Below are 13,205 nucleotides of genomic sequence, written 5' to 3' on the forward strand. Positions count from 1 at the left end.
TTGCTCTCTGTCTTTCAGCAGCAGCTGAATTTATTTGCTACTGCAGTTTAGTTTTATATTTTTTTCCTGTTTCTGCCTGTTTTATATCGTTTCATGGCACATTATACGTCAGAAAAATATTAGACTGTAATTTCACACGTTACTGGATTGATGAAGACTTTCATGCAGATAAACTGCTAAAAAGTGATGATATTTTCCACGTCACATAAACTGGATCACAGAATGAAATATAATGATTTTATTAAAGGAACAGGAAGGCAGATGTCGGGTAAATCCTTGTCTCTGATTGGCTGTTGCAGCTCAGAAAACACAGAAACTTAAAACTTAAAGATCGCTCTTAATACTTTACAGTAAGCACCTGATGCTCCTAAATGTGTCTTATTGCTCAGAACCTTTTACTCATAAGCAGTGCTGGAAGAAGTATTCTGATCCTTCACTTAAAGTACTAATACCACACTGTGAAAATACTGCAGTACAAGTCCTGCATTCAAAACCCTGCGTAAATAAAACTGTATTGTCAGTAGATTATACTCAAAGTATGAATGGTAAAAGTACTCAATGTTGCAGTAACGTGTTTTTCTCTCTGCTGTTTGTGGATTAATGATCCTGCTGCGTTCAAGTGTTTGCTGTGTTTGAACTACTTTAATCTGCAGTTGGGACAGGAGCAGCTAAAGACTGAAAGATGTGGAACGCTCCTGTTTGGATCATTCCACAGGTAAACAGGCTCACTGCGAACAGGTGAGAGGATCAGGATTGGGTATGAAAAGGGCGTCCTGGAAAGGCTCAGTCGATCATAGAGGATGGAGCGAGTTCACCACGTTGTGAACACATGAAGGATGAAGGAGATGAACACATGATGACTTTTTTTTTTTTTGATCAGGCTGTTTCATTAAGATGTGGACTGACAAACAGCAGAGCTGTGAAAGTCAGACGTGAAGCTGCAGCACCTCTCCAGACGAGGACTCTCAGACCACGTGAAGAACATCTGCTGCCTGCTCGTCTTCTTGTTGCTTTGAAGGCCTGAAGCATGGCAGTGTTTTGTCTTCATGGAGGGACAGTCTGCTCTGACGTTACGCCTGGAGCTCAGCGTGCAGACTCATCATGACTTTGTGTGCAGGTGATGATGATGATGATGTCCTGTGGAAGTCCTCTTTTGTTAATGGCGACAGTTCGGAAGACTGTTTCTTCACCTGGGTGTGATGAATTGCCTTGAAGTCTACCGGTGTTGTCAAAATGTCTGACTTATTATTCTTTGGAAAGGTCTCTCGCTCTCCAGCTGCACTCACTCTTCTCCTGCTCCTTCCTCCTCTTTCCTGCTTCATTTGTTCTCCCTGGCTGTCGTTCTCCTTCTCACCGCCTTCATCCTTTCTTCCACCAGCCGCCCGGCCTCCACTCCACCAGAATACTAAGCTGTGTATTCTAAGCTAATGCTGTAAATGAATTTAAGAAACTTTAAAACTGTTTCAACTATTTTATCAATGGATGTGTTTAGGCCTGAAAGGAAATGTTTGTGTCAGCCATTTACAACCTAAACAACACTGTCCCAGTCAGCAAGAGTGAGCCAGCATGACAGTATGAACCTGAATGGAATGCAGCCATGAGAGATGTCAGTCAAACAGGCAAAAACCGACCGTTAAGGACAGTCAGGTGTTCTGTCTCAAACCATTAGCATTAGCGTTAGCATTAGCGTTACCTTTAGCATTATGTTCTACACTGACTTTTCACCTCACAGGCTGGACGTCAGAGGCTCAGACTGGAGGCAGGGACAGAGGGGGGTGTCCATGGACACCAGACCTGACATGTAAGTCTAATGTTCTGCTTTGAATGCTAGCTTTCATCGAGCATGAGCATTTTGAAAAGGAAATTGTGTAGGAATCCTGAACTTCTCCCTGCTTTGGTCCATCAGATCAGAGGCATAACACTGAACTCCATTTGTCTTTTCTGACTTTTTACTTTAAACAAACGTTTACGGTTATTTCAGACCCATAGAGCTAACTTAGCTACTAAGCTAACCACAGTTAGCTTGGTAAGCTAACCTTGGCCTTCAAACCAATTATTTAAAGTTCGTCACGGCTAACCGATGGTTAGCTACGCAGCCTCGGCATTACCACAGAAATGTCGTGAATTAAGGAAAAACATATAATTTTTTTTTAACCTTTTCACGTTTCACTCTTTGCTTTTGAACTTTTTAATTTCAGCTGCAGTTGGAGAAACTTCTCTGGCTTCGTGTAAGATAACTTTTATTCAGATTTAATTTACCGTGATGACCTGGCTAACTCACGTTAGCATTAGCAATAACTCCGTTCAAAACAACCTAAAGTGGTAAAGTTAGCTTTCATTATGTTTCACTCAATTAAACACTGCAAACAATTTTCATTTCATGATTTAACCTGCTGGTTATTTTCATCAATTGTCGTTTAAATGTCAGAAAACAGTTTTCACAAAGTCCATTTTGATTTTCCTCAGTTCTTCAAAAGATTTCGGTGAGTCTTTTCTTTTCATGCCACTTTCCTCTTTCACTCCACCTCAGTTCAGTTTTGACTGAATAATTTGTCCCAACTGTCTTTATTGAATGGTTTGACTGGACAGACAGTGTGAAGGCGTCACTTCGGCTCTTTGGGACCACATTTCTCACTCTTTTCAGAATGTTTCCAAACCAATCGATCAATGGATTGATGGAGAAAATGATCTGCAGATTGATCCAGAGTGAAGAGTCATTATAAATGAGCTCCAGCTCAACCAGCAGGAAAACCCTTTGACATGAACACATGAGTGTTAACAGTAACAGTATTACAGTATAACAGTATAACAGTCACAGGGAACATTTTACTGCGTTCAGTACTTTCACTGCTTTAAGCACATTTTCCTGAGTATACATCCAAACTCTTACCTGAGTGATGTCTTTCAGTGTGGGACTTGGAACAGAGTATTTTTACTGTGTGGTATTAGTACTTTTTTTCTTTATTGATCTGAATACTTCCTCCACTTCTGCAGGTAAAACTGTGTTTCCCAAGAATATACGCATGGTGGCACAATACACACGTTTTGTGCTTGAATAACCACACACACACACACACACACACACACACACACACACACACACACACACACACACACACACACACACAAGTAGAGAGAGAGAGTCATCTGTGGACTCTTGTAAATCACTCGTGGACAGATCATGTCATTGTGTCAGGTTGTGGAGTGATGATATCTCCATGAGTCACGTGAAGCTGCGTGTCTTACACTGAGCCTTTGGAGCTGCCGTACGTGGTTCTGTACAGTGCGTACTTCTGTGTGTACTGTTCAGTGTGTTGAAAACGTACGCGCCCGAAGTGTGTGTGTGTGTGTGTGTGTGTGTGTGTGTGTGTGTGTGTGTGTGTGTGTGTGTGTGTGTGTGTGTGTGTGTGTGTTCGTCCCGTACATACACTGTAATATACAATGAAGGGTCAAAATGAACTAATGTGCCAGTTTTGTCCGCGCGTCACGTCACCAGTGATGACCTTTAACGACGGGGTGGTCTCTCTCTCTCTCTCTCTCTCTCTCTCTCTCTCTCTCTCTCTCTCTCTCTCTCTCTCTCTCTCTCTCTCTCTCTCTCTCTCCCTCCCTCCCCCTCTCCATTCCTGATCCTCTTAAACTGATGTAGGCTTCCCCGCTGCTGCTGCTGCTGCCGCCGCCGCTGCTGCCTGCGCACGACTCTCCCCGTCGCTTCATACCGACGCTGGACACACAGGCGACCGGACCGGAGAAGTTTGACAGCTGCGTGGGGCAGAGGAGAGCACGGCGGCGGAAGTGCGTGCGGACATCTGAATCAGAAGAGCAGAAAGCTGAGGCTGCAGAGGGGATCCCCGCGAGGCAGGGGCCGGCTGGGCTGAACTTGACGGAAACACGATACTGATTTTCCCGCATGGACTTGGAGGGTTGTGCGCTCTGCATACTGTAATGACACCCCCGTAACGTCCTCAGGCTCAGAGTGTCTGCTGCTGTCCTCACACAGGGACGGGGTTTCGTCGTATTTATTGATCAGCCCTCAGCACAGCTGTCGTTTCGGGATTTACAGCGTGTGTGGTCCAGGAGCCTCCTGCCTGCGTTTTGCTCTGACCTCACGGAACCACAGCTCGCCTCTTAACGGGATTCCTGGTTGTTTGTGCGGGTCTCATCGGCGGGTTGTCCCCGCACAGAGCGCAGCAGACACAGCAGAGATGGACACATTGCGCCATGCGTCACTCCAAAGCTGACATGATATGAACCCACGCGTCGTTTTCTCACCGTTTTAAACAACTTCGCCCCGTTTGACGTCGACGTCTGCAGAGTTTTTCTCTCCCATCACCCTGAACAATTGAAGTAAACTTTTCCTCCCCGGTCCTCCTCCTCTGTCTCTCACCCTCTCTGGCGACACCTCCGTTGGATTTCCATGAAGCGACGCAGCGGGTGATTATACTTTCCGGGGGATCTGACTCTTTGTAACCGGGACATCATGTGGACGCCGACGGAGGACGAGAAGCTGGGAGTGGGTGAGTACATCAGTGATGTTTGGCTGTTTATTTGCTGGCTGGACGTGTGTTTATTCTGAGGACTGGATGTCCGTTATACAGGATGTGATGATGTGATGCTGAAAGTGGATGTTCAATAGATATTTAATGTTTTCTAATTTTTAGTCCTATCAAAACATTAAATTCAGTAGCTGAGGTTCAGGCTGCTGCGTCTGCACCGTGAAGGGTTTACTGTGGTAAATTCTTCCTCTGTAGGGAGTTTGTCGCACTTTATGCTGTTTTTTTCTTTGCTGTGGCTGCAACAGTCCCATAAAATCCTTCAGTATTCCTCTGAGATGCCTGTGCTCGGCCTGTTTGTGAGGCTGTGGTACTTTATGGTGTGAGGGATCTACATTTCTGTTCAGTCTGTGTGTTTAAAGATGTCTGTGGTGCTTGAGGTGTCCTGTGCTGTGTTGTCTCATGGCATCACAGTATGATGGAGTCTTACTGTAGTTGTCCTTGTCGCTGTAGGAGTTGCAGATTGAGGGGAAAGGCCAGTTCTTAGGCCTGTTGAAATAAGGGGCTGTGCAGTAGCACCAGATGTGGATCTATAATATATGAGCATAGAAACTGCATGACAGGATGCGATGATGGCAAACAGCTGTGTGCTGTGTGTGTCAGGGCTGTGTCGACAGTGCAGGTGAGTCTACAGCAGGGCTGCAGTCATTTACCAGCCGCTATTATAGTGCAGTATAATGAGAGAGAATATTTTCAGATGAGAGTTGGAGGTTTAAGAGCCATTAGGCAATGATCCACTGTTCAATTACTCCCCCTCTGTCTGTCTGTCTGTCTGTCTGTCTGTCTGTCTGTCTGTCTGTCTGTCTGTCTGTTGCACACAGTCCTTGCAGCACACATGTAGGCCTGTTTTGTAATGCTGCTGACTGCTTTCTGGCATGTGTCCATCCTCATGTGCTGTCCTGTCCTCTTGTTTTGTCCTGCAGTTGTCTTTTCTATAGTTTGATGCATCTGTAGCATCCTTTCTCCTTGTCATCTAAACTACCCGTCTTGTGTACATTCCTGAACTCAGTGTAATGGTTTCTACTCCAGTGCTCCCATTTTACTGTAAGCCACATGCCAGTTTACCTCGCTCTGACTTAATGTAACTGATTACAGTCACACTGAATTTTCCATCGGTGATGAAGATTCTGTATTTAGTGTGCATCATTCACATCTGACACCTGATCTGCAGGTATGATGAGTAGACTCCCTGGACGCATTATTAGGTACAGCTCATCAATCTAAAGCCAATCAGTGAAACAGCTCTGCCACATATTTGACCTTTGTGAAGCTTATAGTTGTTATTAAAACTCTGTGAAAGGTCTTAATTCAACTATAACTATTCAACTATTGGTGATTGAGGTAGCAGTTAGTAGTGATGTTGCATTATATTGAAGCGTGTTCATCAATGTGTGTTTCCCCTGCGTTGGAAACATGGTGTGAAAAACAATCCTAACTTGCACAGTCCAACAAAATAAGCATAAGGATTTAAAATGAGGTGCCCGTCCTCCCCCGATGGTCAGCGCTATCGATTGACAGCTGCCCGGGCCTGTCCGAGTGACCGATGAGGCTGAACTGTACGCCGGTGTCTGCAGCGGGAATGGGCCGGGACGCTGCTGACAGGAAGTCAATGTGGGGAATCATGACTCCGGCACTCTGTTAATTGGAAAGAGACATTACCTGAATTTGAATGAGAGGCTGCGTGTTTTTCATGCTGCTTGATACCTTCATTAGACTCCAGCTGTGCTGCACGCTGAGGCGTCTTGATTCATTCGCTGAGCAGCCTTTAAACAGCAAAATCAGACCTGCATCATAGTTTACAAGGTTTCACAGTGCACGCTGGCAGCCATGATGCGAGGACAACACCGACATAATCTGACGGCGCTACAGTGTGGGAGGGCGACCGTAAATCTTACCCCTGGTGGACTGTATCACTTGAAGCATGATGCATTCGCTGTCCTTCACTCTGAGGGATGGTGATTTGTCACATGGAAAAGAAAAATGTGCTCTGAAACATTTGGATTGCGATCGGAGCCGGCAGCCACGTCGAGCAGCTGCAGTCATAGAGACGCCCTCGTGTTGGCGGTGTACCTGTGACTTGTTTGTTTTAGTGAAAGCTGCAGGGTCCTGACACACAGCCTGGGCTTCCTGCCACTGTCCAGAGGTCATCCAGTGGAAACCCGGAGAGAGCACCATATTTCCTCACCAAATAACTTCAGTTTGTCCTTCGACATGACAAACGTGTGATGTTTGATGTGAGAAAATTGTCGAAATGGTTTCACATATGCAGATTGTCTGTACTTTGCCTACACAATGACAGTAAATTATCCTTGGAATATGAAAGTCAAGTAAGGGCTGAGCATGTACGCACAAAAGATGAGAGAAAACAGGAAGTCCTTAAACCCCTATTAAACAAAGGGATGAGAATTGAGGGTCCAGAAATGCTCAAAAAGCCCGTCCTTTGAAACTGGAGAGTCACGTATATCCGTCAGTTTTTTCATGTAAGTGTGTTTTGTGTCTTTTGTTCATCCAAGCATTTGTGTTTTTGCTGGATAAGGCTTTGCATACCAAGGCAGGGAGAGTGGTAACTCATAGAGGCGCTCCAATGGAGTTGGGATGACTAGTGCCTGGTTGTAGAAAACAGCTATTCAGCTGGATGAATGCAGCTTTGTGGCACCCATAGAGGTTCCTGAATGCAGCTTCACCTCCCCCAGGGCTGCACAGCATAACACTCAGTTCTCACACTCACAGATAACATGAAACACACACACACACACACACACACACACACACACACACACACACACAGAGTGAGACAGATGGACAATTGAACAGACATCACTCTTCATGAAATGCACCTGCTCGAGGGAGGAATATGTAGAAGCCACAGTAATTCTTCTTCTTTTAAATATGTTATGCAAGTTTGTAAATCAAGGCAAAGCTCAGCAGCATTCAAACTCCAAGCAGCCTGAAATGGCCCCTCCTGGCCCCTGTTTCCTGGCCCAAGCCCACCGAATTTCTGCCAAATTTAATTCCAGTCTATGGTCAGGTTTGTGAGATACTTGTTCTCCAGATAATAACATAAACACACACACACACACACACACACACACACACACACACACACACACACACACACACCAGTGGACAGGGCAGCTGTAACACTGACATGTGAGACACACATGCCACAGCACATTTCTCACCAGCGTCCACAGCCGTAGAACTGGGTCACAGCGAGAGGACAGATGTGTGAAGGATGTCCTTCTCGTGTCAGGCTCTGCACCTTTAGCTTTCTTTGTCTGTTGTTGTCATTCCTCGTCTGTTTCCCCTTTTCTCCCCTGACCTATTTATCCTGAACCGGCTTTTCGTTCTGCTGCCGTTGCGTCGGCTCATCCGTCACTGCTGTGTCCTTGCGTTCAGAGACATCCAGCAGAGAGAAGCTGTGCGTTGCCTCTTGATTCAGGCTCCTCCGAGATGACGGAGCGACCTGCCACACATCTTGAAACACACCTTAATGACCTTTCCTTCACGCCATTTGTTTCTCCGGTCTTTGGCTCAGGCCTTGTCTATCTGTCAGGTGTCGCGTCTCGGGTGAGTCTCAGAAACGGATTACAGTGATTATCCTAATGGGTGACAAAGCTGGAGGACAAAATCTTAACTTGAAAATAACATGACATGATAATGTGAATTTACGATGCGTCAGGACATAAGGAAGACAGCAAGATTAACAGTTTCTACCTCCAGAAAACAATGATTCATTACCCTGAAAGACAAAATCTTCACGCTTCTCTGTAAACTGTAAAACTGGATTTACTTGGTTAAGATTTAGCTAAAAACGTTGGTGAGTTTACTCTCCACTACATTCATATTATAATTCAGTCTCTTGCTGTGTTTCCAGCAGCATATTTTCATGCACATTTTGAAGTATCACGTCAGAAAAGGTTGATGGAAACGGGAAAATTTAGTGAGCGTTTAAGTCACATGACTTCTCTGCCGTTTTCTGCTGAAGAGGACGCGTTCATTGTATTTTGTTTTGCTGATTTTCTCAAAATTCGTGCTTCATTTGCATGAAAAGCCAGCTGCTGACTGTCTTCCCTCCAGCATAAAACCCATTAAATGACTGTTAGAAAACCCAGCTGACTTGAACTTGTCATGCGGTTCCAGAAAAGCAGAATATTAGAATCTAAGGAAGACGTGACACGTGTGATGATGTGTTTTTGTGCCCTTTTCCCCTCAAAGACAGCAGGGACTGGTTGCAGTGTTTGTGCCTCAGCCTAATGATACTCCCGCCTTAAGCTTCACGCACTGGAGGAACGTCTCTGAGGAGCTACGCTCTCCTCCTTTTCTCCCATAACTCTCCCACTGGAAAACGATTAAGGCCTGAAGAATTCTCCAGTCCTACATGCTCAAATATCCACGCCGCCTATGGAAACTGACAGCAAATCAAGCTGATTGCTTTTGCCCGCGCCCCGTCCCTCCCTCGCTCCGTCCCCCCTCCTCGGGGTGCTAGGTTGGCCTTTTAATCACATCTCAAAGCAACAAGCTAACAAGCACACACACGTTTGAGGGGTTTGTGTGTCATAGTCCACAGTAATTCTCTGGTGTCCCTCAGTGACGTGGGACACAGGCGGTCCTCCCGGTCACCCCCACCCCATGTGGAGCTTCAACAAGCCTCACAGATACAGTTCAGACGGGATTGTTTGCTCCCTGCGCTGCATTGTAACCCTTCAAATTAAACTACAGTCATTAAAATGCATCAAGCACTGCACGCTGGACAGGCGGCCTGGTCATCACACGGCCAAGACGCTGAGACGAACGTGTTCATGGTGTCTAATCTATGGCTTTGACAGTCATTGTCTTCTCAGACAGCCAGGCCTACCTCTGTGAGAGGGAGGCAGACTAACTGGGCAGTCTAGATGATGAAGATAGCTGCATCACAATGCAGAGCTCATTGTTGACATTAGTCTCCTCCATCCTGCCTCCTCACTTTCTTTTTAAATCTATGTTGGCGTGAAAGCAGTGGTTCTTTGCTGGATCCGTTAAGGTCTGTCTTAACCAATAGGGTTATGTCTGCCAAGAACGGTCTGATATATAAAACCATAATCTGCATTACAGTCTGCCAGTTTGTGTCTATGTACAAGCATTGCTCGGCTGAAGCATCCTTGACCGGGAAGCTGACCCTGCACCTGCCTGTTTGATGTAAGCTGTCTGGATATGAGCTTTGAAAGTGTACCGCTATCACACCGAGGCATTTAGCACCTTAACACTCCTGCGAGAGTGTTTACTGACCCAGATTTACAGCTTTAATCATACAGCTTCTGTAAAATAAAAGCTATTCTCCGAGGAGAAAAACATCTAATTGGGAAGAGATCCAGCATGTTTCCCCAGACGCTTGGATGTAACCAGGTCAGTGTTCCTGCAGTGAAACTGCTGACAGTTAGCACGCTGCAGTAGACTCTAACGTTAAAGCAAAGTATAAAACCAACCAGCGATCAGAGGGTTTCAGTCAGTGTAACTGCAGCGTTTAGTGTGTCAACAACAACACACACAATGCAAATGAAATCAGAATGTTAATAAAAGTAATGACTGTAAAAATGCTGACAACCTTCTGTTGTATCAGAATCAGCTGAGGCTCTGGTTTCCCATAGACCACCAGTGTCCTCACATTCATGCAGAATGACCACATGAGCTACGAAGAGGCAGAGACACAGCAGACTGAAGACGGAGAGCGGGAGACAGATCGTGATGCAGTGAAATAAACAGACTGAGAGAGGTGCTGAGCTGGTAATGTGATGTTGTTGTGCTGAGGATTACTCTGCTAAACAGAGGGTGAAGTCATCACCACAGTGCTCGTCCTCAGTGTGTGTGTGTGTGTGTGTGTGTGTGTGTGTGTGTGTGTGTGTGTGTGTGTGTGTGTGTGTGTGTGTGTGTGTGTGTGTGTGTGTGTGTGTCAGTCAGCGAGTAAGACTCAGGAAACAATAATACTCCAACAACTGAGGATGCTTCCTTTGAATAAACATTGTGAGCTTGTTGTTCTTAATTGCTAACAGCTAAACTTTAGCCTGCTCTCGTTTATCTGGATCCAGCCTCGTGCACTAGTTTCACTCTAATTATTGGCTGTGACTCTGTCTATTTAGCGGGTAATGCTTTCCTAAATGGCGCCTCTGAGTCATTAATTCCTCTTTCATAATTGTGCATGTAAGCAGTTCATTAATTGGTCTTCATGGGGGCATTGAGGCATATTGAGGGGAAACTTCCCCTTATAAATTACCTTGTTTGTGAAAATGATAAAAAAAAACGGGCTAAAGAGCCAAGTAGAGTTCATGGAAGTGCTGGAGTTCATCCTGGCACATTCACGGGCTGTAATGAGGCGCTCACGTGAACGCTGAGGTTAGCCACGCCTCGCTGAGCCGCTCATGTTTTATTCTGTGTGTCCGCTGCAGGAGGAGCTGCGTTCAGAGCACACGCATGCAAACATGCCCAGGCCACACGCAAACAAACAGATTTTAACCTCAATTATTCATCCAGTAAAATTTGCACTTAAAGGCCACAAATTGTGGTTCACCGTGAAAGTAAATTGTACACACAAAACACAGTGTGAGTGATAGAAAAGGTACAATCACATGCTGAAAGCAGTTGCAGATCGCAGTATCCTGCTCTGTGTAGTACTTCAGGTACTCCCTCCCAGGCTTTTCTGGCTGCGAACAGGTGATCATTTTCAGCCCTCAGCCTGATGAGGGCGAGAGTCTGATCATCAGTCCCTGTAAGAAACGTCCACATAAAACTGATCTGAAGTGCAGCCCACAGCCCCAACTGCATCTGTCCTCACAGGGCTGGACTTTTAGAAATACCTTTTCATAACAGGCACTTTACTGTATGATATCATGAAATAGGGCAGAGTCGAGGCAGATGGCCGCCCACCCAGAGTCTGGTTCTGCTCGAGGTTTCTGCCTGTTAAAAGGAAGTTTTTCCTCGCCACTGTCGCCAAGTGCTTGCTCATGGGGGAATTGTTGGTTTCTTTGTAGATAAAAGAGCTTGGTCTGTACCAGCTCTATATGGAAAGTGTCCTGAGACAACTTCTGTTGTGATTTGGCGCTATACAAATAAAATTGAATTGAATTGAATTGAAATTGAATTGAGTAGTGCTGAATGCCAGAGAATGTTCTTGTTGATATTATAGCAGTTGAATCGGGTGTCAGGTGTCGGGTCAGCCTGCATTCAACAATAACAACATTAGTAATACTCAGGTGAAAAGACAGTAAGGAATGCAGTTAGAGCGGTGTCATGAGGTGATGCACAAACAAACACACCTGAACACCAGCCATCCATCCCCTCAAGTTATAAGTAATCGAAGTTATTGTACGCATGTGATGGGAAGATGGTCGAAGATGAAAAGTGTGCTGAAGCCTGAGAGCCGCTGGCTGCTGTCCGTGGTGCTGAAACACACCCAGCCAAACACTGAATTATGAGAGGAGAGAGTCCTCGCCTCCACTCCACTCTCTCCTCCTCTGGTGTAGCCGACGGTAAGTCACGATGGAGAAGCTGTGGGGCTTTCAAATGTAGGCGGGAAGTTCATCACGAGCGCCGACGCGCTGATCCACGCGGCACCGTTTGCTCGTCGTGCGTTTCCTGCCTCTCCGCTCGTTCAGCGATGGCGCATCGCCAACAGCGAGTCGTGCATCAGATCCATAACAGGGAGCAAAACTGAGATGAACCCCCGGGCAGAAAATTAAGCTGAATATTGAACAAGCAGGGAGGGAAACTAAAGCCTGAAAGCTTTTAAAAGATTGATTCTGTGGAGCGTTCCAGGAGCTTGCTGCCCCTTAGCCTTACCCTTAATTACTCTTCCCCACGATAAGCAGTGCATTGTTTACACGTCACCCCAAATCACACATTACCTCAACGGTCAAAGGAATCTCTGTTTGTGTGTGTACATGCAGGCGTGTGTGTGTGTGTGTGTGTGCGTGTGCGTGTGTGCGTGTGTGTGTGTGTGTGTGTGTGTGTGTGTATGTGTGTGTGTGGGTGTGGGTGTGTGCGTGCGTGCGTGCGTGCGTGCGTGCGTGCGTGCGTGCGTGCGTGCTTTGATACGATACGGTGAAAAATATTGATATTCGTTTCCATTTTTGACACCGTGGGGACAAGTTAGTGCAACTTTGTAGGCATAGACTCTCAGACCTCAATTAAAAATAAATATAAATATAACATAGAATATGATGCATTGCTGTACATTAAACTACCAAACTGGTGAAATGAGCTTAATCTAAAACATCTACAGCAGAAAAATGCAACGTACACGTCAGTACCTAAATAAAGGATCTGTATTTCTTCCATCACTGTGTGAAACAAAACAGCATCTAATTTCCTTCAGAACATACTCAAAGTGTTTTCCTCTGCTGTGTGAGGCTCCTCAGGCCCGATCGCTCTGAGCGAGGTTAGCTTAGCGCTGAGAATTACAAATGGCAGCTGAGCCAACAGCAGGACAGTGCACTTATCAGCAGCACTTTACTGGGCCATCTTGTTTAATGCTTCAGTGATGCTGAAATGGGAGCTGTCACCAACCTCTCCATGTTCTTCATAGAGGTCGGCGCCTGTCCCTCAGGTGCTTTGCTAAATGTGTCGTGTTAGCACCTCTTGCTAGCACTGCTCAGTAGCATTGCTTGCATATTGCCGACCAAA

At 45.8% G+C, this 13,205-nt stretch overlaps 1 protein-coding gene across 5 annotated transcripts in view; it reads left to right on the forward strand.

Moving 5' to 3' along the window:
- The first annotated feature begins 3,865 nt into the window (after positions 1-3,865).
- LOC139350749 (dedicator of cytokinesis protein 3-like) overlaps positions 3,866-13,205 on the forward strand; it is a 149,099-nt gene continuing 139,759 nt past the window's right edge. For all 5 annotated transcript variants that reach the window (XM_070992331.1, XM_070992349.1, XM_070992342.1 and 2 more), the window contains exon 1: positions 3,866-4,514. In XM_070992331.1, coding sequence (XP_070848432.1) covers positions 4,478-4,514 — 37 coding nt within the window. In that variant the 5' untranslated portion in view covers positions 3,866-4,477. The remainder of the gene's footprint in view (positions 4,515-13,205) is intronic.

The sequence above is a fragment of the Chaetodon trifascialis genome, chromosome 3, assembly GCF_039877785.1.
Source record: "Chaetodon trifascialis isolate fChaTrf1 chromosome 3, fChaTrf1.hap1, whole genome shotgun sequence".
Lineage (NCBI taxonomy): Eukaryota > Metazoa > Chordata > Actinopteri > Chaetodontiformes > Chaetodontidae > Chaetodon > Chaetodon trifascialis.